Source organism: Hippoglossus stenolepis, chromosome 23, assembly GCF_022539355.2.
Source record: "Hippoglossus stenolepis isolate QCI-W04-F060 chromosome 23, HSTE1.2, whole genome shotgun sequence".
Taxonomy (NCBI): domain Eukaryota; kingdom Metazoa; phylum Chordata; class Actinopteri; order Pleuronectiformes; family Pleuronectidae; genus Hippoglossus; species Hippoglossus stenolepis.
This window is the reverse complement of record NC_061505.1, coordinates 2,463,050-2,483,505: the sequence shown is the minus strand read 5'-3', so window position 1 is coordinate 2,483,505 and position 20,456 is coordinate 2,463,050. Positions and strand designations below refer to the sequence as shown.

General features: G+C 47.4%; 1 protein-coding gene across 1 annotated transcript; it reads right to left on the bottom strand.

Moving 5' to 3' along the window:
- Positions 1 to 362: 362 nt before the first annotated feature.
- On the bottom strand, positions 363 to 17,842 carry LOC118102549 (insulin receptor substrate 2-B). Its single transcript, XM_035148817.2, has 2 exons — positions 13,496 to 17,842; positions 363 to 5,173 (listed from the first exon to the last, which is right to left on the bottom strand). Exons 1-2 carry the CDS (start codon positions 17,697 to 17,699, stop codon positions 5,169 to 5,171), a joined length of 4,209 nt encoding a protein of 1,402 aa, XP_035004708.1. The 5' UTR covers positions 17,700 to 17,842; the 3' UTR covers positions 363 to 5,168.
- Positions 17,843 to 20,456: the final 2,614 nt, after the last annotated feature.

Genomic DNA, 20,456 nt, shown 5'->3' with positions numbered 1-20,456 from the left:
TTTCAAAAGGTCAACGGGTCAGAAAGTCAATAAAACACATGACTCATCAGTTCAGCTGAGCAAAAGAAACCAGAGAACAAACTCAAACGTGTCCTTTCATTCACTGGCTGCACGGAGGAGGTCACACCCGGCTGCTCGTTCTTTTGTTTGCACGATTACACAAAAACTACTAAACCAATTTCCACTGAGGGATCAGGCCTCAGAAGAACACAACATACGGATGTGGATCCAAGATTTGTGTTTAGTTTTATGACAAATAAGTCACTTAGGTTCATCAGACCACTTCCTCTTTTCTTTCTGTGTCTTTGTGACACAATGATAAACAAATGATTTCAAAATAAAGACAGCTGAGACCACAGCAGTTACATGAACACATTTTTATTGCAATAGCTCTATCGAAAGCAAAAGAGTTTTGATAAATATAAACACTATGCCGATGCTCAAATCGCCTCTGAGTACCCCTCCTACCCCCCGCCCCCCCCCCTTTCCCTCCACAAGGAAATAAAACGAGAGAAGAGAGAAGGAAACAAAAACAAAAAGAGAGGGGGCACCTCGCAAGGCGCCGATCATAACATGAAAAAAGCGACAACTTGAGTTTTTCCTTATTTACAGAAGGATTTCCATTTCCACCACAGTTTTCTCCTCTTCCTTTTTTTTTTGTACTCGTGTTTTCTTCTTTTTCGTATATAGGACGTACGTCGCTGAAAAATAATGCACATACGAAGGATACACACCTCCACACTATTTTTTTTTTTTTTTAACTCTTTCTCTTTCCTGTAAAGCTAATAAACAACAGCATTCAACTCGGGAAAATAAGAACACGGGTAGCGGGGGTAAAGTGGGGTTCGGGTAGATTCCCCCCCCCGACCCCCGACCCGCGCCTGTTAGCAGGGCAATGACCATCATCCTCATCGTCGTCACGGTGATGGTCGCCACCGACAGCATCTCCAACTGTTAACTGTACTAAAACAGCAGCAAATAAACTGTAATATAGTTACAAAAAATAAACATTAGGCGGAGGTTGTAACCCACGTATTTATACAAATAACTGCAAAAATGCCTAAGTACTCTTAAAAAAAAATACTAGCCTTGTATCACTTAGTCTTCAGAGAAATAAGAGGCCCCAATACAACAAAACAACCAAAAATAAGATGATTATTTTTTCCCCCTCTGTAAACTAGAATACAAAATAAATCAAAAAGGATTAGAGGAAAAAGAAAAGTTTGCATAATGATGCAGTACCCTAAGTCTTCTCTGCGAGGATTATATATATTTATATATATATATATATTTATATTATGTAGGTCTAATTTCTCCGCCCCGAACATGAACAATTCATAACAGCTGATTTTCCAACATCAGAATCAGTAACATGGAGAGTTTTGAGGTTGAATTGTTGCCAAAATAAACACAGATTCTGTGTAAATTTATTCAGATATGACAAAGAATTAAACGTGAGTGGGGGGGGGGGGTAAAGTTCGACATGAAGGCAATCAGACGTGAACAACATATATTTTCCAATAAATTAAGGGGGGATTATTCCAAAATCCTCCCAAAATCTAGCTCTAACACTTTGTTTTGCCGTAGCGTTAAAAACCCGAAAGCAAGACATCGCCGCAGCATAAGAAGTACACAAAACATTTTTTCAGAAAGTAAAAAACTAAATCTTCTATTTTGTCTTGGGCCGCCGCAGCCTGAATATTCTTATATTCAATCATTTGTTCGCTCAACAAGGGCAAAAGGAAAAAATATCTCACATTGTTCATAACGTACACACAGGATGCGTCACAGGCGTAAAATCTTTCAACAGCATTTGGGGGGAAGTTCAGTTAATGAAATCAGAACATTTAAAACAAGAACGTGCTGAGGATGAATAATCCGAACCCTCCACATGGAGATAAAGGGGTCAAAAAAAAAGGGGGTTTCTCTGGTTCAGATTTTCTCTTTCTGTACCGACGTTGTGAGTATTAACCTCCACACACAGGAAAACTGCTTCTTCTTCATCTCTTCTGCTTCTGACATGATTCACATCTTTCTAAAAGATGCTCTTTTCTTATCGGCTGTCGTCACTGGAGGTTAAAAAAGGGGAGATGCGAGGGAGGGACAGGATGTTGTGAGACATTTCCTCTGGTTTATGTTTCAACTTTAGAGATGAATTCAGTGAAATGCCCTGAAGCTGTAAACTCAACACATCTGGTTCCAACGATGACAGTTTCCACTCTTTTATATCACTGGAAAATGATTATCTTTGGGATTTGTATTGAAAACTTTCCGATAAACCGTACAAATAATCCGATTATTCGATGCTAACAATAATTGTTCGGTTGCAGATATATAACCTTGTGCTCCATCTGAAGGGAAAACATGGCGCGAGAATTGTTTATTTTGTTCATACACAACATTTTTTTTAAAGCAACACAATGGAACTTTTACTCTAACAAAGCCGGAGTTCTGACTTTGTCGTCCCGCTCACTGAACTGAAACACACCTGATCCTCTGCTTCCTGACCCACAAATCCACCAAACTCTATATATATTGTGCAAATAAGACAACATGGCACAACATGTTAAGTCAAATTCTCTGAGTGTTTCAGCAGGTTTTTTAACACCAACACTGAAAAGGTGGCGTTGCAATTTATGAATCTTTACATTAACTTTGTATTTGTGCAGATTGTACGTTCAGAATCATGGGATTTGAGATCTGGATCGTTTTATCATACAGTGAATTAAAAATGAGCGCAGCCACAGAACGAGCGTCGCACTATTATCCAAGATAGCGATGACTTAAGTACCGATTTTCAAAAAAAGGGTTAACTGGGTTTTTATATCAACGTGAATTACCAGATGTGCAGAGTTCACGGCACCTGTGCAGCTCACAAAGCATCAGGAACGCTGTCAATCACAGCGAACTGACCTTTACTGTGAGACCACTCCCTGCAGTCAGTCGAACTTCAGACTAAAACATGCCCTCGCTGCTCCCCAGCTCCACACCCCCCCCCCTCCCTGCTCAGCCGGATGCTACCAGGACGACAGTGATCGGGGGGAAACGACGGACCTTTCATCATCCAGAAAATTTAAAAAAAAGAAGGAAAATCAGAAACAGGGTGAAGGTTGCATTAGATGAGTGAATACTGAACAAAAATGAAATTCCGTGGACTACGTTGGCTGTCAAGTTTTTGTGGTTAACACACATTTCTCTCTATGGAAACTGCTGTGTGGGTGAAAGTCACGGGAGAGTAGCGCGAGTAGAAATGCTAAATATGGGCCTATCAGTCTGTTCGTGTGAGAGAGAGGAGGCAACGAGCTCCGGCTAAGACTGTGATTGATGTGTTCACTGCCTGACCGTGTGTGTCTGTGTTTGTGTGTGTGTGTGTGTAACAGGGTAAGTATGTCCAGCGTGTTGCACCTGGGGCCGGGGCTCAGGTTACTGGAAACCTCTTTACGTCACCCACAGCCAATGACCAACTCCCCAGCGTGCGTGTGTGTGAGCGAAAAAATCCCGGACGTCATCAGGAGCCGGCGACAAAAAGCCGAAACGGGGGCACGGCGACTTCTCCTCGCCTAAATAGGGCTGCATGACCACCGTGTGTGCGTATTAGTGTTTAGGCTTGTGTTTGCATCCCAGTGTCAACGTCTGTAATTTGTGCTTTTACCTTTCACAGCGTTTTGTGTGCGTGTGCGTGTGTGTGTCTGTGCGTGCGTCACTCTCCCTCTCTAACCTGAACTGTGCTACGGACCATATGAGGTAAAACTGAAAATGTAGAACTCCTCGAAAACACCTGCTTCGCTCGACAGCTCCTTGAGCAGGAAACTGAGTACGATGAGCAGAGCAGCAGGGCGGGAAAAACGTCTTTTCTATGCGTCGGCCACAGCAGCTGAGTCTGAAAAACCTCTACAAGATACTTAGGATTTGTATTTTTAAACTAATAGCTCGTTAGCTTAGCTTAGCATAGCATAAAGCGTGAAAATTGGAAAACAGCTACCCTGGCTTTGTTTGAAGCTCACTAATTAAACAGTATATCTGAAATGTAAAGCTGAAGCCACAAAACTTCTGTAAAAGAATTCGATTAAACGAACAAGATAAAATATTTGAACTAGCTGAATTTGAGCTAGCCATATCCGGTGGGTCGTACAAGAGAAAGAATTTAAGACGGACAACATTTTCCAGCATTTGATTGGTGGCTGACGTCATTTCCCCGCCCTGCTGAGTACCAGCGGTGTCACAAAACATATAAACGTACGAAATATCTGTACCTATTGCAACAAATAAATAATATGTGCTACAGAATATGAAGAGAGTAACGCTTTAAGGTTTATCCCGTTGAATTTCGTGCACAAGCGCAGTACCGCAGCTCTAGGAACTGGAACGCAGAGGCAACGCAAGCTAACTGTGGCGCTGTGTGCGAACGCCACGAATATCGTGGTAACCATTGTAATCCAAAGGTTGCCGGTACCGTCCGTACCTGCAGCGGAATAGTGTGGGAAAGAGCACGGTAACTGTGCGATGCCACTTGGTGACGAACTCGTATCATCTGAGGGATAATAATAAAAAATAAAAACTTCTACCACAACTTTGTCCACAACTTAATAACTGCACGGTACCGTATTTAGGATGGATTATGTTTGGGGTAAAAAAAAAAAAGAAAAAGAAAAAAGGTTGAATAATAACAAAAGATAAAAAATAATATTTGAGTTCAATGCAACATAAAAGTTTCCAAGTCTGTACCATAATGCCTTAGCTTAGCATTCCAGCCTCCCTTTTTTATACCGTACGCAGAATCAGAACCATGAGGTTCAGTGGACGCCCCCTCAGTCAAAGTTCACTGAACACGAGGGTGGGGGGGGACACCGGTAGCATTGATTCAGAGAGGGGAGGGGGTGATTTAAAAAATGACAAAGAAAAAATATGCATACATGTCTCGATATATGTGCATATATAAAAAATAAAAGATGAAATACACTTAAAAATAAAACTGCAAGCGTCATCTGTTGTGATGTTGTTTGTTGTTTTCTGGGTCCAGAAGGGAGCGGCTTCTCTGTCAGGGTGGAGGTCAGAGGTCACTGGTGCGGGAGGCCAAAAGGTCACAGGCAGAGTCAAGTGCCACGAGCGGAGAGATGAGGACGAAGAGGAGGAAGAGGAGGAGGGCGGGGAACCTCTGACGTCCTCGTTCAGTCTGAGAGAGAAGATGAGAGAGACAGAGTTGTTGGTGAGAAACTCATCTTCAATAAACTTCAGCTTGTTATCAGGTTTCGTTCCTGTAAATATGAATTATTGGAAGTTGTGGAACACGAACACACTGAAGCAGGATACTTAACGAGTTCGAAAATTCAGTTTTCTGTCAAAAGATAAAGGACAGTGTTCAAGTATTCGTCTAATCTATCAAACTGTGCGTTTGCTATTAGAACTTTTGAATATTTGCCTAAATATCACAGAAAATATCCAGAAGCAGAATATGTATGAGTTAAGAAAAACGAAGCTTTCTGTCAAATGATACAAGTAAGAGTATCTATAACATGACAGCACATTAATAATAATAGTTAAACATTAGTTTTTGCTTCAAACTGTGACTGGCAGACTTTATATATATATATCTTAGCAAAAAAAACAATTGTACAAATAAAGTGCAAACAGTCGTGAAAACAATCGACAGATAATGAAAATCACGAGTTGCAGCAGCAGTGAAAACAGGAAGCTTTCATAGAAGTGACAGCTACTGTGACCCACGGAAAAACTGTTGTTTTCTATTTGCCTGATGTGACCCGCTGACTCACACACGCACACACAGAGATACACACTCACACACACACAGAGATACACACTCACACTCACACACACACACACACACGGATACACACACAGATACACACACGGATACACACAGTGAGGAATGCGGCTGGTTCGCTGACAGTGGTTTTGGACTGACAATATTAGTTGTTTTTGGACATTTTGAAGCCTGGTGGTGGGGCTGACTAATCTTGACTGGAATCTGGCTTCGGGCCTCCGTCTTTTCAAAAGCTGCAGCGGACGAGTGAAAACCTCGCTTCTCACAACTCTTAGAGATTTTCTAGATCCTGAAACTTGATCAAACCTCATTTCGGAGCCATGACGTTTCCCCACCTGACAGTGTAGTGTAGGTTCACCTCAGCAGCCGCTCACTACATGGGTAAATTAATCTGTGAACGACTGCAGCCGCTGTGGCACAAACAGAATCGGTTTTCTTAAAGGCCGTTTAACGCAGCGATAAAATGTGGGTGAAATGATAGAGTCGAGCCGCGGCTTCCCTGGCAGCAGTAAATGCTTATAATCACAGTGAACTCTGGAGTATTTTGGCGTCTGTACAACTGTTGCCGAGTGTGTGAAAGCTTTTCAAAGACGCAGCACAGATGTAAGACATCTCTGACCGCGTGGGCGGCTTGGCTCGCACTACAAATCTGTTTGTCTGGTAAATAAGTGAGCGTGGCCGGTGAACTTTGGATTCAGCTCGCTTCCAGCAGACACACAATACACACACTCACAAACTACACAAAGTTTGTTTCCTGCCCTGCTACGAAGGCCGGCCCCAGGACTGTCAGGTTGGCTGTTTTGGTGAGGCACGGCGGCCCCGGATGACCCGGGCGATGGCCGGCGCCCAGCTGGGTTGTTCCGCTGAGAGCGAGGCTTTGTCTGACACAACAATGTGAGCAGCACGCCTCAATACAGATGCTTTGACAGGGGGCACTGCTGGAATGCTGCTCCTCTGTTTGTTAGCCACGGTTACAGAGGGATGGACGAGCGGGACGGATTGATAGAAAGACGGGAGCACGGAGAAGAGGAGCAGCGGCACGCAGCCCGACCGCGATCGGTTCCAACCAAAGAAAAACATCAGACCTCTGTTTCACTCCACGTAAACTTCAACGCTGCTTGGAAATCAACAGACGGTAACAAAGTGGCTGCGACGACTAAATACAGACTGAGGAACAACAACGTTGACACCAGGGGACACCAGCGAATGTAAATAAAGATGGAAGACGCATCTCTACTCCCTCCAAATGTACAAACATGAAGCCAAATACGCTGGATATGGGCCGCGCCATCTTGCTCTGATGACGCCAATTGGAGTCAGAGTCTGCGTCACGGTATCGAGGTCTCACCGATAAACACACTCGAGTCGGTATCTGCTTTCAGTCATGGTGTTTCGACCTGTTCTTACATCGTCAACAATTCCAGTTGTTTCATATTAGATTTCTTTTTACCAAGTCACAGGAACATTTCATAGTGAAGCTGCAACAACACAGATTAAACTTTGTGTCATTAAAATCGTCCCAAATCCGACTGCGGCTGCTCAACTACTTATTATATTAAAACACACACACACACGTGATATGAGAAGTGATCCTGGCCTGTAGGAGAGTGGTGACCGCTGCTATACAGTGTTGTATACAGGCCTCTTTTTTTTTTTTGACATGTCACAGTAGGAGAAGCCCGGGTGTAAATAATAAAATGAATGACGGCTGCATTCCATTCAGCTCCTTCAGTTTCAGGGTGCTGGTATTTTCTGCACGCTGGCTCCCGGTCACACGGTCACGCTGGGACACTTGAACTGAACAGGGCCGTGGTTCATGTTATCAGTGACACCTGTGCTCCTCCTACTATGACACGTCCAAATGTCCACGGAGAGAAGAGCCGAAAGAGCAACTCATCACGTTCAAGGTGTTTATGTGGAGAGAGCAGAGACGGTACCATAGAGACTTTTAGGGGCTGAAACTGATACCAATATCAGGCAGTAAAAAAAATATACAGCAGATACACATGGCAATTCCTCAAAAAACCTATGTATTAAAAAGATTGTATCACGACTGATATGGATGTATGAAGGCCGATGTTGAAAAAACTTTGCATTAATATATCAACCAGTACACACATAAATGGAAAGGATTTGGAAAAACTGTACTTAGTTATGGTCATGACAATAACGCAGACTTTAAGTTGTGTGAAAGTGAGACGGACGGAAAAAGAGAGGGAGAGAATGAGAGTGTGTGTGTGTGTGTGTGTGTGTGTGTGTGTGTGTGTGTGTGTGTGTGTGTGTGTGTGTGTGTGTGTGTGTGTAGTCTGAGGTCTCTGGGTTTCTCTGCAGTCCAGGACTTTGATCAAAACAACGCTCTTAGGACAGAGGCCCGACTGACCTGAACTGACCTCAGTTAAGCACAGACACACACACACAGACACACACATAGACACACACAGACACACAGGCTGACTAAATCAGGTTATAAAAGCAGCGTTTGCCAAACACCTGCATTAACTAACAGCTTGTGGTGTCATTGCAACACCGACAGGTGTTCAGACTGTCTCTCTCTCTCCCTCCCTCTCTGTCTCTCTCTCTCTGTCTCTCTATCGCTCTCTCTCTAATTCAATCTGCCCTCCCTGACTGCTGCCCATCTCTCTTTGACCGTCCCTAAACCCCATTCACCCAGCTGGGACAACAGATGAAAGGCATCATGGGAATGACGGCGAGCGTAACGTGTTGACCTGACACGAGCTGGCGTGGCAGCAGGGGCGACGGCCTTTTCAGTGCAGATCGAGGAACGGAAATTTGATCGGCCGCTCGATTCCCTCCTCAAAGTTGCGGTTCAGCATTTTTTTACTTTTTTTTTTATATTTCCACAGATTCTGGGTTTGAGTTTCCGACGGCAGCAGCAGACAGGACAGAGACTGATTTAGATCTTTTTCCTTTTCCTTTTCCATTCCTTACGCCCTAACAAGTGCACTAAGATCAATGGTCACATTCGATTCTGTTAAAATATAATATTTATATAACCAGCAATTGAAAAGGGATTAATATACATCATCATGCACCTAAAATTCAAGTTATTTACATATATTAACTTTTAACATCAAAAGATTTATAAGTTTCTTATATTTCACTATTCTTTGGACTTATTTTAATCACTTTTTAAGCAGACATAAGGAAAATTAAAGAAACAAGCAGCGAAAGACTAAAAGTGCCAAAGTGAAACATCTTTGAAAACACGTCAAACTCTTCACAGGGCAGCCGTGACTCAACGTGATTCTTTCTGGGTCGTCAGTGGATCAGGTGAAAACGTCAGATCTGAGACTTCTTGTCAAGCCTCTAATTTACAGCAGCATCTCAATTTGATTTATTTTGTTCCAACTGTTGATGTCAGAAGGTCACGAGGACGCCACGAGACAACTGCAAACTGAACAGACGCACAAACGGCGAGCCTGCGCACACATTCAGACTTTGTCTAATAAAGTTATCTCACGTCACATTCCAGTAAGTTGAGGGGTGCCCTAGTAAAAAAAACCTGCTTTATCATTAACGTGTGTCTGAGGGAGGCAGCGAGACGGAGACGGAGAGAGACGGAGAAACGGGTAGAAGAGACATAAAGAAGAAATGGAAGCTTCAGCATGTTCGAGACAAACAGGAGCCGCCTCGCTGGCTGAGTGACGCTCAGGACCAGCTATGAAATCTACACTCAGAGTAACTGAACACCCGAAGTGACAGACGCACTGTGGCCGACGGTGTTTGAGCCCGTTTGTTACTGACGAGACACAACATTTCCCTTTGACTGAGCTCTGCAGGAAGTCCATCACGCAGCGCGTTGGTCTTGTGCACGTCAATCACAGCCCGTGACTTTATTTAATCTGCACCACTTGGCTCTTGTTTATTCATACTTATCAAACAGAAGAGATGGAACAACAGACCAGAAACAAAACAACATCCTAGAGCTGCAAATAGGATTGTTACCTCCACAAAGCAGGATAGTTTGAAATCATTATATTTTGGCTCGTATCGGACCAGTGGGGCAAAGCTTTGGCGCTTACTTTAATTGAGCTAGAACCCGATGTGTAACTGAGATAATGGGGATTAAGTCGGGAATCTTCACCTCAAACATTCAGTTAATGGTGCAATAAAACTCTCAAACTCCCAAAAAATGTATTTTCTAACCATCAAGCAATCATTTACATTCCACTACAACTTTTAACAATCCTGTTAATTCATCATTGACGTTACTAAACACCCTAAACCTAAATGAAAAACTGAAAAGGGGCGTTCAAACCTCTGAGAAACACCTCCTTCAATTCTGTAGTACTGCAAGAATTCAACGACCAATGGGAACCCTGCTGGCGCCAACACGCCCGAGGTTAGAGGTTTCAATTCTCCGTTTAGCTCGACGGACACCAACACTGCCGGGTTTATGGATTCCCAGGCTTCCCAGCGCAGGCCACCCATGCTTTTATCAGGGCTGAGAATTAAGGTGCTCAAAGTTACTCTAAGATTATTTATTTGCTAAATTGGTCACTTGAATGGGCACTGCAGGAAAAACTTCAAACCAATACTTTCACGTGTCAGTCCGATTGGGCCGCTTCAAACCAAAGTTGCTTTGTGTACATGCATGAGGGTTAATAATTCTAACATCTGTGGGCGTACATATCTGGTTATTCAAGAGGGAGAGGGAGCTCTACATGCAACACACACACACACAGAGCAAAAAGGGGGTCCTGTTACGAGCAGCGCATGCCTCAGATCGGCCCATAAATTCATGTCAGTCTGGAAATAGAACTGTAAATATAGAAGGGCCTGGTCGCGGAGGTGGGAACGAGAGAGGAAAGGGCAGCCTTGTACCATCTTCGCTCGCTGCCTGATAACCCTGCCTCGCACTCTGCCTAACCCTTTACCACCTCATCGCCACTTGGCCGGGACACCGGGGGGGAGGGAGAGGGAGGAAAAGGGCATGTTCCCACCGTGGTCACTTCCATCTGATAACCTCCTCGCTTTACAGTTCAGCTCCACAACCTTCCCCCCCCGAACCAGCTGATATCCACCTGACCCTTTGCATTTTCCTCCCGACCCTGGTGTATTTTTAGATAATGAAGATTTGCTGCTTCTTTTTGTCATAAATGAGTAACCTGAATATTTAAAAAAAATCTGGACAGTTGCTTCGAATAAACAAGGAATCTGAAGACATAACTTAGCTGTGTGGGAAAGTGCAACACTTGTCAATACAATTAATCAATCACAGAAATAATCTGCAGTTTAATCCATAATGAAAACAATCACTTTTTGCAGTCCTAAAATCTAAGATATTAAGGAGCCGTCAACCTCAAAACGTTGAGATGATTTTATTCTTTTCTGCTTCTTAGTCCCTTGTTTTAACAAGTTTAAGATATGATTCTACAGTAAAAACACACAAAGCTCAGGACAGACTGGTCGTAGAGATTGATTTGCATTTACAGCAGCCAATAGCTACGACTGTGCATCACAACCCAGCACCAGAGTTTAACACGGATATTAATATTTCATATGGACAGTTCAAACACAAAGTTTCCTTGACAGCTGGACAGAAAGCTCGGCTCTCCCTCCTCCGGGTCAAGGATCCAGGTGTGCATCTTTCAGTTCAACGCCGCAGCTGAGAGGAAGTGCATTCCTGAGTGATGATGATGCGTTTCCTCTCGGCCCCGCTGTGTGCCTTGACATGCCGCCGCCGCAATTACAGAGCCACATCAAAGGCTGCCTGCCATGACTCAGTATGTACAAGCACTCGCACACACACGGCTACACACTCGCTACACACACCTAGAGACTGTAAACACGCCGCAGACACACCGACACGCACAGACGGGGACTGATCATGCTCCCATCGGCAAACTGTGCGAGTGTGGGTATGCGTTTCCCGAACGTTACCTTGGATTGCACGAGCAACACACAAACACACGGATGCTTAATGAATCTGCTGGCAGAACACACAGACAGACGGACAAACACAAACAATGGGATGTGCTTGAGAGCTTTGAGTGTCAGTTGATCTCCTGTGCGAGCACAAGCACACACACATCACACACAAACACACACACACACACACACACACACACACACACACACACACACACACACACACACACACACACACACACACACACACACACACACACACACACACACACACACACACACACCACCACACACACACACACACACACACACACACGTTACTGCATCTCCGTTCAGTGGTAAACAAATGAGTCAGTCGCTGCTTGCAGAGAATCCTGACTCATGCTCATGCACAGACACACACACGCGCGCATGCAGCAAGAAAAAGATTCGGGGGGGAATGATGATGAAAGAGAAAGACTTAAAAAGGAGTCAAAACATCATCTTTTTCGTCCTCGTTCACGCCGTCTATGACACCGACTGCAGACCTGACCGCAGCAGCGAGCTTTCTCCACATCCTCCTGCCGCCTGAACGTCATCACATCACAACAGTAACAGCTGACAGTGGCATCTTTAGATAAAACCTCAAGAAAAAAAAATATATATACTGTATATTCTGGATTCTGTGCGATGACTATTTTCAATATCACATCACGATAAGATCAAATGTTATTGTTTTACAAACTTGTAACGTCCAAAACAAGGATTCACACATTGTTGTGATAAAGTATTCAAGACTTTGTCATATGTGTGAGAAAGTTTCTCCACATGTTATAGACTGAAGGATGAATCAATAATGAAAACAATCCCTACAAATCACAGCCTCATAACACAAAGCAAACACTAAAAGCTTCACTAAGCCACCGTCAGGTTCCTGCATCGTTTCATGTGTTTTGCCGTCACACTAACTGATCCTACTGGTGCTGGATTCCTCCATGTTTTGCATAAATAAATCGTTTTTTTTTTAAAAAAAGATGTACAAAAGTGTCTCAAGTGACAGCCTTACCACAAAAGGAATACAAAAAAAAAAGTTTAAAACACACAAACACCCACACATGAGTACACTCCGCCTACAGTACATGCTGACACAAAGAAAACCAGCGGCACAAGCTCAGACAGGCTCCAAGAGGCACCAGCAGCTACAAAGACGAGAAGTCGGGGCCTTTTTTTGGGGCGATTCAGTCCACACTTGACCTCAGATAAACCTCCGCTCACTCAGCGAGCTAATCGTCTACCAGCCTGCTGGCACACACACACACACAACACAGACCTCGAGATGAACCGCGTATTGGTGCCATTTCCTGTACCAGCACTGTTCGAGTCGAGACTTCAGCTCCCTGGACAGATGCCTTCAAAGACAACGGCTGGCTGCTCCACGCGCCTGAAAGCAGCCTTGTCAAGATCACAGAGACTTGATCCAAAATAGATTCACTAGAGGAGCTGCAAATTGATACAATGTGACTAATAATAGCGTACAGCACTCGGGGTTATTTTGGATTTCGGTGAGGAAAAAAGTATCCCCGACGCTCGTTCTCTTTCACTCACACATGAAAGCTCATTCTTATGCACACACACAAAGAGAGACTATGTTTTTCCTCTTCATATGCCGGCTGTCTGCTGCGGCTGTGTCACAGATTTTCCTGCCAAATATGATTATGAAAGTAGAAAAGAGAATTTAAACAATGGCTGTCAGAGCAGGCAAACAAATGTTAGCATCACTGAGCTGTGGGTGGCAGTTCCCCAACCTGACAGACACACACACACACAGTTGTATTAACTCACCCTTGGTTGTCGTGGAGACTCCGTCAGATTTGGTGAAGTCTATGCTGGCGTAGGCGCCGTTCTCCGGCAGAGACACAGTCCCCATTGCTGCCATCGCTGTCGCCGAGCTCCCATTGCTGCTACCACCTCCCGACGTCATGGCTCCTACGTTAGTCCCATCCTCCCTCAGCTCCAAGGCGATGTAGTTCAGGCCGTTCTGGTAGCCAACAGACATGTTTCTGCACATCCTCCCAGCTCCAGCTCCCGAGGAGGAGGCAGAGGCTGAGGTCCCGGCCGTAGTCCCCGTTTCCGTGGCTCTTGTTGGAGCGTGGTGAGCCGGCGAGTCTCCTACACCCTCCACAGACATCCACACACTGTCGAAAGATGCTGAACTGGCCCACCTGGAAGCTTGACCCTCAGCTAGGTATGATCCATTAGAGGCCGTGGGGTTCGCTGTGGGGTGCGTGGCTGAGGATGAGGGTCCAAGTCCTCCTCCAGGGGGAGTTGAATTAGAGGAGGAAGTGGAGGAGAATGTCTCTGAGCTGTGTCTCCTCCTGCCCTGCGGGTCAGCTCGAACCACCTTAGGCTCCGGCTGCTGTGTTGGCGTCCTACCTGGACTTGACGGGGGGAGAGGAGGGGAAATGGATGAGGGGGAGGCAGAGGAAGCATGGCCGTAGCGTCCCTCTATTACACAGAGGTGCTGCAGCATGGCTGTGGGGCTTGTTTGCGTCCTATCACCTCTGCTGAGGTTAAATGTCATGTCTGTATAGTCGTCACCCTTCGACCTCCAGTGACCTGCAGCGGGGACTCCAGGGGAGGCCAGTGCCCCTGGATTGCTAGCCAGCGGTCTGATATAACTGGGCGGGTTCCATGGGGCGACGAGGCTGGGTCTGGGAGACTGTTTTTTACCCAGACATCCTGCACTGTCCCGCTGATCTGCCTCCACCTCCACACTCATGTAGTCCTGGTGAACTTGGGGCTGTGGGGGAGAGTGGCGGTGGTCGACGGATCCCAGGGAAGGTGCTTCATCTTGGGCAGAGAGAGGATAGGCAGGGGGCTGTTGTTGGTGGGGGTAGTGATCCCCAAACTCTATGTTAATATATTCTCCAGGACTGGAAGGCCTTTCGGATGAGCTAGCAGTGGCAGGGACTGACGTTGTGGTTCCTGAAGACACTGCGGAGGGCTCACTAACCCGCAGCGGGCCGTGGAAACTCCTTCTACCTAAAGGGAGGCGGTTAGGCCTCACGACGCGTCTGTCAGCCATCGCTGCGGTCGTGTGATGAGCTCCATAAGGCGGCGGTGGATGAGAGGGGGTTGAGGTGCTACTTCCTCCCCCACCCCTCTTCTCTGGTGTTGACATTGAGGCTGTGGCAACTGATGAAAAGACTGGCTTGGCAGGAGAACTCATAGGAACATACTCCCCACACTCTTTCTCATCCCTCTCTCTTGTGGGGGCTTTGTAGGAGCGAGGGAGGGAAAAATAAGGGCTGTAAGACTTTGGGGTGCTCTCAGGTGTAAAATATCCACTACTCCCTTCGTTTGAGAGCTTGCGCCCTCCACTGCTGCTGTACGACATGTCCATATATTCCCCATTCTCAGGTCTCTCTGCTATACTGTCACTCGCACTGGCACCTGCCAAACTGGAGCTACTGTGTGGGTTGGGGGAGGCCTGCACTGGGGAGGGGGAGCTGCCGCTGCCACCTGGGAGCATCATCATGTAACCGTGGGAGTCTGTGGAGGACTGAGGCTGGAGCTGGTGGTGGGCTGAGCGGGTGGCTAATGCTGGGCTGTGAAACTGAGGGGAATGGGAGACATGATGGGAGTAAGAGCCGGGTTGCATAGGCATGTAGTCGGGGGGCGTGTCCCGTGGTGAAGCAGCGACACCGCACAGCATGGGCATGTAACCGCTGTCTTCCTTGGCAGAGGAGGAGGAAAGAGGAGGACGCTCACTGCCGGCCTCCGTCCGGGAGAGCGTGGAGGGACGGCTCTGTTGGCTGTGCTCGGAGCAGGAACTGTAGTCAGAGCGGAGCGAGGAAGAGGAGGAGGACGGCCCACCACGGAGCAGCCCGCTGCCAAATGGCAACACCACGTCTGACTCCTCATCCAATGAAAAGTTGGTCTGGGTCATTTTCTGGTAAACGGCCACTCCAGAACCACCGGTTGCACCGCCTGCAGGTCTGGTGAATGAATGAGTCCTCCTCCTCAGCGATGACGATGAAGAAAAACGATCTTCCTCTGCCGCTGATGAGCCCTCATCCCGAGGTGTGTCACCTCCACTGTTGTTTCCAGACCCTGCACTGGTGCCAAACACCTCCCGGTTCCAGCCCATGGCCATGTAATCATTTAGACAGTTCTCCTCTCTGATTGGTGGGGTGTTGCCTAGGGAGTCTGGTGTGTTACTCCGCACCCGGAAGTATCGGAAATCACCAGGGCTTGAGCCATACTCATCCGAGGAGTTGAAGCCGCCATCAGACGGGGAGCCGCATATCGAGGCGCTTGATGGGCGTGTGAGTGTGTCGGACACAGAGCCATGGCCGCTGCTGGAGGAGACGCTCACTGGGCTGGTGGTGGAGGGGAAGTGGGAGACGGGGAGGGAGGCGGAGCGGGCGTGGTAGTTGGCTGATGACCCTGGGATGGCTCTGACATAGCGTCCAGCGCCGGTGCTCGTACCAGCGTTTCCTGTGGCGACACCAACACTGCTGCCTCCGCCACCCTCCTGACGACCATGATGGGCACGCGCCGAGTTGAGGTGAACCAGACTTCCTGTGGCGGAGCGGAACGGCCGGTTCATTGTCCCCTCACCCTCACTGGATGTGCGGAAACGATAACCACTAGCCCCAGAGCTCTTACTGGAAGGTGGCGTACCCACGACCGACTCAGTTCTCGACCGCCGCTGCAGCCCAGTCTGACTGGGTGGCAGGTTGCCCAGGTGGCGCCGCGTCGTGATGAACGGCATGGGGTTGGAGCCCGAGGACTGGCTCTTACTCCTTGGCCGAAACTCTGCAAAAGCTTTCAGCGACTTCATCGTCTCCAGGATGGTCTCGTGCATGTTTTGGGCCACGACGGAATCATCAACCTGCATCCAGATCTCCCCGGGCCCGATCGAAGAGGAGCGACCCACCTCGATGAAAAAGAAGCTCTCTGAATGTCCACAGCGCCGGATGTTCATCAGCTGCAGGTTCACACAAGGGGTTTCAGAGTTCAACTTGACGAGGTGAATGGTTTTCGTTGAGAGGCATAGCCGGTAAACACCTGTGAGGTTTTTCGTTTGACCCAGTCCTTTAGGTTTCACATTCACCTGCCACACCTCCTTGAACACGGTGCCAGGAGTGACTGTCCCGTATCCGTCATCCAGATCATCCGAGTCCAGGTGCCCTTTCTTGCCCTCACTCATCAGCTCACTGACAGCCACGTACCAGTCCTCCTGCTCCAGCTCGTTCTCAGCCACAATGGCAAAGTACTCGTCCTTGGTGTAAAGAGCAATGAGGTGTTTGTTTTTGGAGTCCGCCCTCTTGTTTACCGTGAAGCACTGGTAGAGGTAAATCACCCTCTTCGGGGGAGAAGGGGCCACCGCTCCGCCGCTGGCCACGGCCGCGGCGGCGGAGCGCAGGCTGCTCCTGAATTTCTTCTCGCTGTCGTAGTACTCCAGGCGGCTCGGGCCGAGGTGGCTGGCCGCCCGCAGCACGAAGAACCTCTTGTGTCCGTGTTTCTGCTTTCTCAAATAGCCACATTTGCGAATATCGTCCACAGCGTCCGAGGTGCTGGCGACACTCACCGCCGCGTATACATGGCCGCTGCCGCCGCCGCCGCTGCTGCTGCTGCTAGCGGCGGGGTCCTCGGCCGTGTGCGCCTGGCTGAGGGTCGACGAGCAGGAGGAGGAGGAGGAGGAGGCTTTCCTGCCCGGGGACTCCGCGATGTTTTCCCCGGAAAGATGCTGCTGCTGCTGCGGGGCCAGCTGGTAGTGGTGGTGATCCTTTGGCGGGTGGTGGCTGCTGCTGAGGTGGTGGTGGTGGAGGTGGTTGGAGGGCGGTAGGTGGAAGCGAGAGCCGCCGCCTCCTCCTCCTCCTCCGCCGCCGCCGCTGATATTAATTAACGGGGAAGGGGGTTCCCCGACCGAGCCGTCTCCGTTCGCTGCAGCCGCGGGCTTCGTCCCCACGTCCCGCTGCTGCGTCTCCACCATCAACATCGCTGCCTTCCCGTCCTGGTAGTTCGTGAAATTTGCCATCGGAGAGTCCAATCAAAGGTCACTCCGCCAGCGAGCTAGTCCGAGCGGACCCGGACCCCATTCTTGTTTTGGGAGACGAGCTCCCGAGTCCGGCTAGGCCAGCTAACGTAGACTGGCTCGGATTCACAATCTCCTCCCCCCCCACCACCACCCCCGCCCGCCGCCGCCGCCGCGCACACCGGCGCCGTTATTCCGCCACAGGGAGCAGAGAAGCCGGGGCCCCTTCTCCCGGTTCGCGGAGAAGGCTGGAGGGTCCGGTGCGGGCTTTTAATCACGAAATGACGCCTACCGTGTGCGACATGACCACGCTCGGTGCTTCGGTGCTCGGGAGGACGCGGCTAGCTGAGTTAGCATCGCTGCTCCGCCTGAACACATAGAGCACAAACAACACATGACCCGCTGCGTCACACGCCAGCGGGAGGAACAAAGACCCGGCCGCGGGCGCCCATTGGCTCCTGAGTTTGACTGGCGTGCGGTGACAGGCGCCGCGGCCAATCGGACGGGGACATTAGCCCTGCGTCAATGGCTCGGGCCAATCGCGCCGCACGGATTGTTCCCCGAGGTTAAAAATAGGCGGTGACCGTGTGAGGCATGTCTGGAGTCTGTGGATCTGATTCCCCCTGCGACTGTTTACACGAGGAAACTGATCCCAGAGCTGCGGAGAACAGAGCGGAGACCAGAGGCTGCCACTGTCTCTGTGGGCCGCGCCACACACGTTATGTATTTACATTCACAACCTCACAATAAAGTATTGTTTTTAATATTTAGCGTCATTCTCTCGGAAGCTGCAGATGCACTTTTATCGTGTTTTATTCAATTCTAGCTTTTATTATTGTAATGCATAGTCATGCTTGAATTTCAGTGTTTTTATTCTTTTATTTAGATTTTAATGTTATGTTTTATGTATTTTTACTTTTATTAGCGAAGTGTTTTGTAACTTTGTTTTGATTGTGTTATTATGGTTATTATTATTAGTAGTAGTATTGTTGTTGTTGTTGTTGTTGTTGTTGTTGCTATGGAACATAGATATGCCTGAGGAAATACTGTAGCCTGAGTGAGTTGCTTCTTTTAAACCAACGCTTATCGTATTACATTCCTGAAATTCACTTAATAATAGTTTTTATTATTGTACATAGAGTTCAGTTATGTCTTTATCAGCGCCGCAAATACATTTACCTATTCATAATATTAGCACAGTACTTCAGGACATATTTGAGGTGCTTGTACTTTTCATGGATGTTGCACTATTGTATTGTATATTGTGTAATATGTATGTTTTTAATGGTGTTGTGTCATGTATGTACTTTTGCTGTCAATCAATCCATCCATCTATTTATCCATCTATTAATGTCTCTTATGTTTTCTTCAAGATCCACAAATAATTTACAATTTACAATAAAACGCACAGGTCCCATCCATTCACCAAGTTTCGTGTAAAAAGTACTAGAGTAGTAACAAATAAACAAACAGTGACCTGTGAATTTACATTACTGCATCAGCAATAATAGCAATACTGAATATGATAATAATATGTTTATCATGCCTTTTTCATTTCCACCTGTGGAGAAAAGCTTGTTTCGTCTCCTGAACTCTTTCTTCCTCGTTCCCGCTGGGGGAACCGACTGACGCGAGGATCTCTCCGGTCTCTGGACTTGTTGCCTGCAGAGCCGGAGGTTTACTGAAACACTGCGCTGCTCCGGTCATGTGAGAACCCTCTGGTGAGTTTGGGCACCGGCCAACTCCAGTGTCAGCAAGGGTCAAGCCAGCCGCAGTGACCTCACACGGCCTGCATCCTCCGCGCCTAAAGCTATAACCAAACTCGGCTTTGGCACAGGTGGTGAATTCAGATCAAATCCAGGTTTGTACCAGTGCCATGTGCGACATCTGCCATCCACACCACACTGCCTCTAATCCCTCGCAGTGATATTAAGTTGTTTTTTAAAAACCTTGTAGCAGATACATGTGGCAATCAAAGAGCGTGCATGTGCAACAGCGGTGATTCGAGGCCCTCGCTGTGTTTTCCAAGGAAACCTAGCTGGAGCAGTCCGGGAGGGCTCCCCCCTTTGCCCTGGGGAGGTCACAGTGATCTTCCACGCCGCTCTGCTTTCTCAACACCTACGACAGTTTGCATGCAACACTTTGCTGGAGCCCTTGTATCCCAAACACCTTCCAGTATCATGAGCGGGATCATGTGTAGTGCAGCTGGTCCCAGCAGGAATCAAACCCTCAACTCTGGCAGAGTTTTAGCCACGGGGCGATGCTGGACCACCTGTCTGTGACTCTCACTGTAAATGAGAACCAACCAAAAAGTAATTAACGCTCATTAGTAATATACCTCTGTCTACGCCTGCTCTGTATAATTACAACTCTTTCCAATAACACAAACTCAATGCGAATGACTTTTGAGGAAATGTGTTTTCATGTCATCATCAGGTGGTAGATTGAGAAGGTCAATCTCGATATGTTCTGGAGCTTTCAATCATATCACATGACCTTTCTCTACAGAAGTCTGAAGAAGTTAAGGACCCCTCATGGTCCTGAAACGCAGATAAATGAACCTCGTGGTTAAACTGTGTCGTCCACTACTGTTTCCATGGTGACAAACAAACTTTCAACGCTAATTATTGTACATTTTGTGCAGAAAGGACCCAGGACTGTGTCCACTGAAAAGCTCAATTGTCTTTGCGCTAAGCTAGGCTAAAAATGTCTTTGGTTTATTTCTCTTTTGGACAAAAAGGGGACATTTTTGTGAATTTA

Bases quoted from the DNA above. Each gene is read 5' to 3' on its own strand.
- LOC118102549 (XM_035148817.2), bottom strand. From the start codon at position 17,699: ATGGCAAATTTCACGAACTACCAGGACGGGAAGGCAGCGATGTTGATG.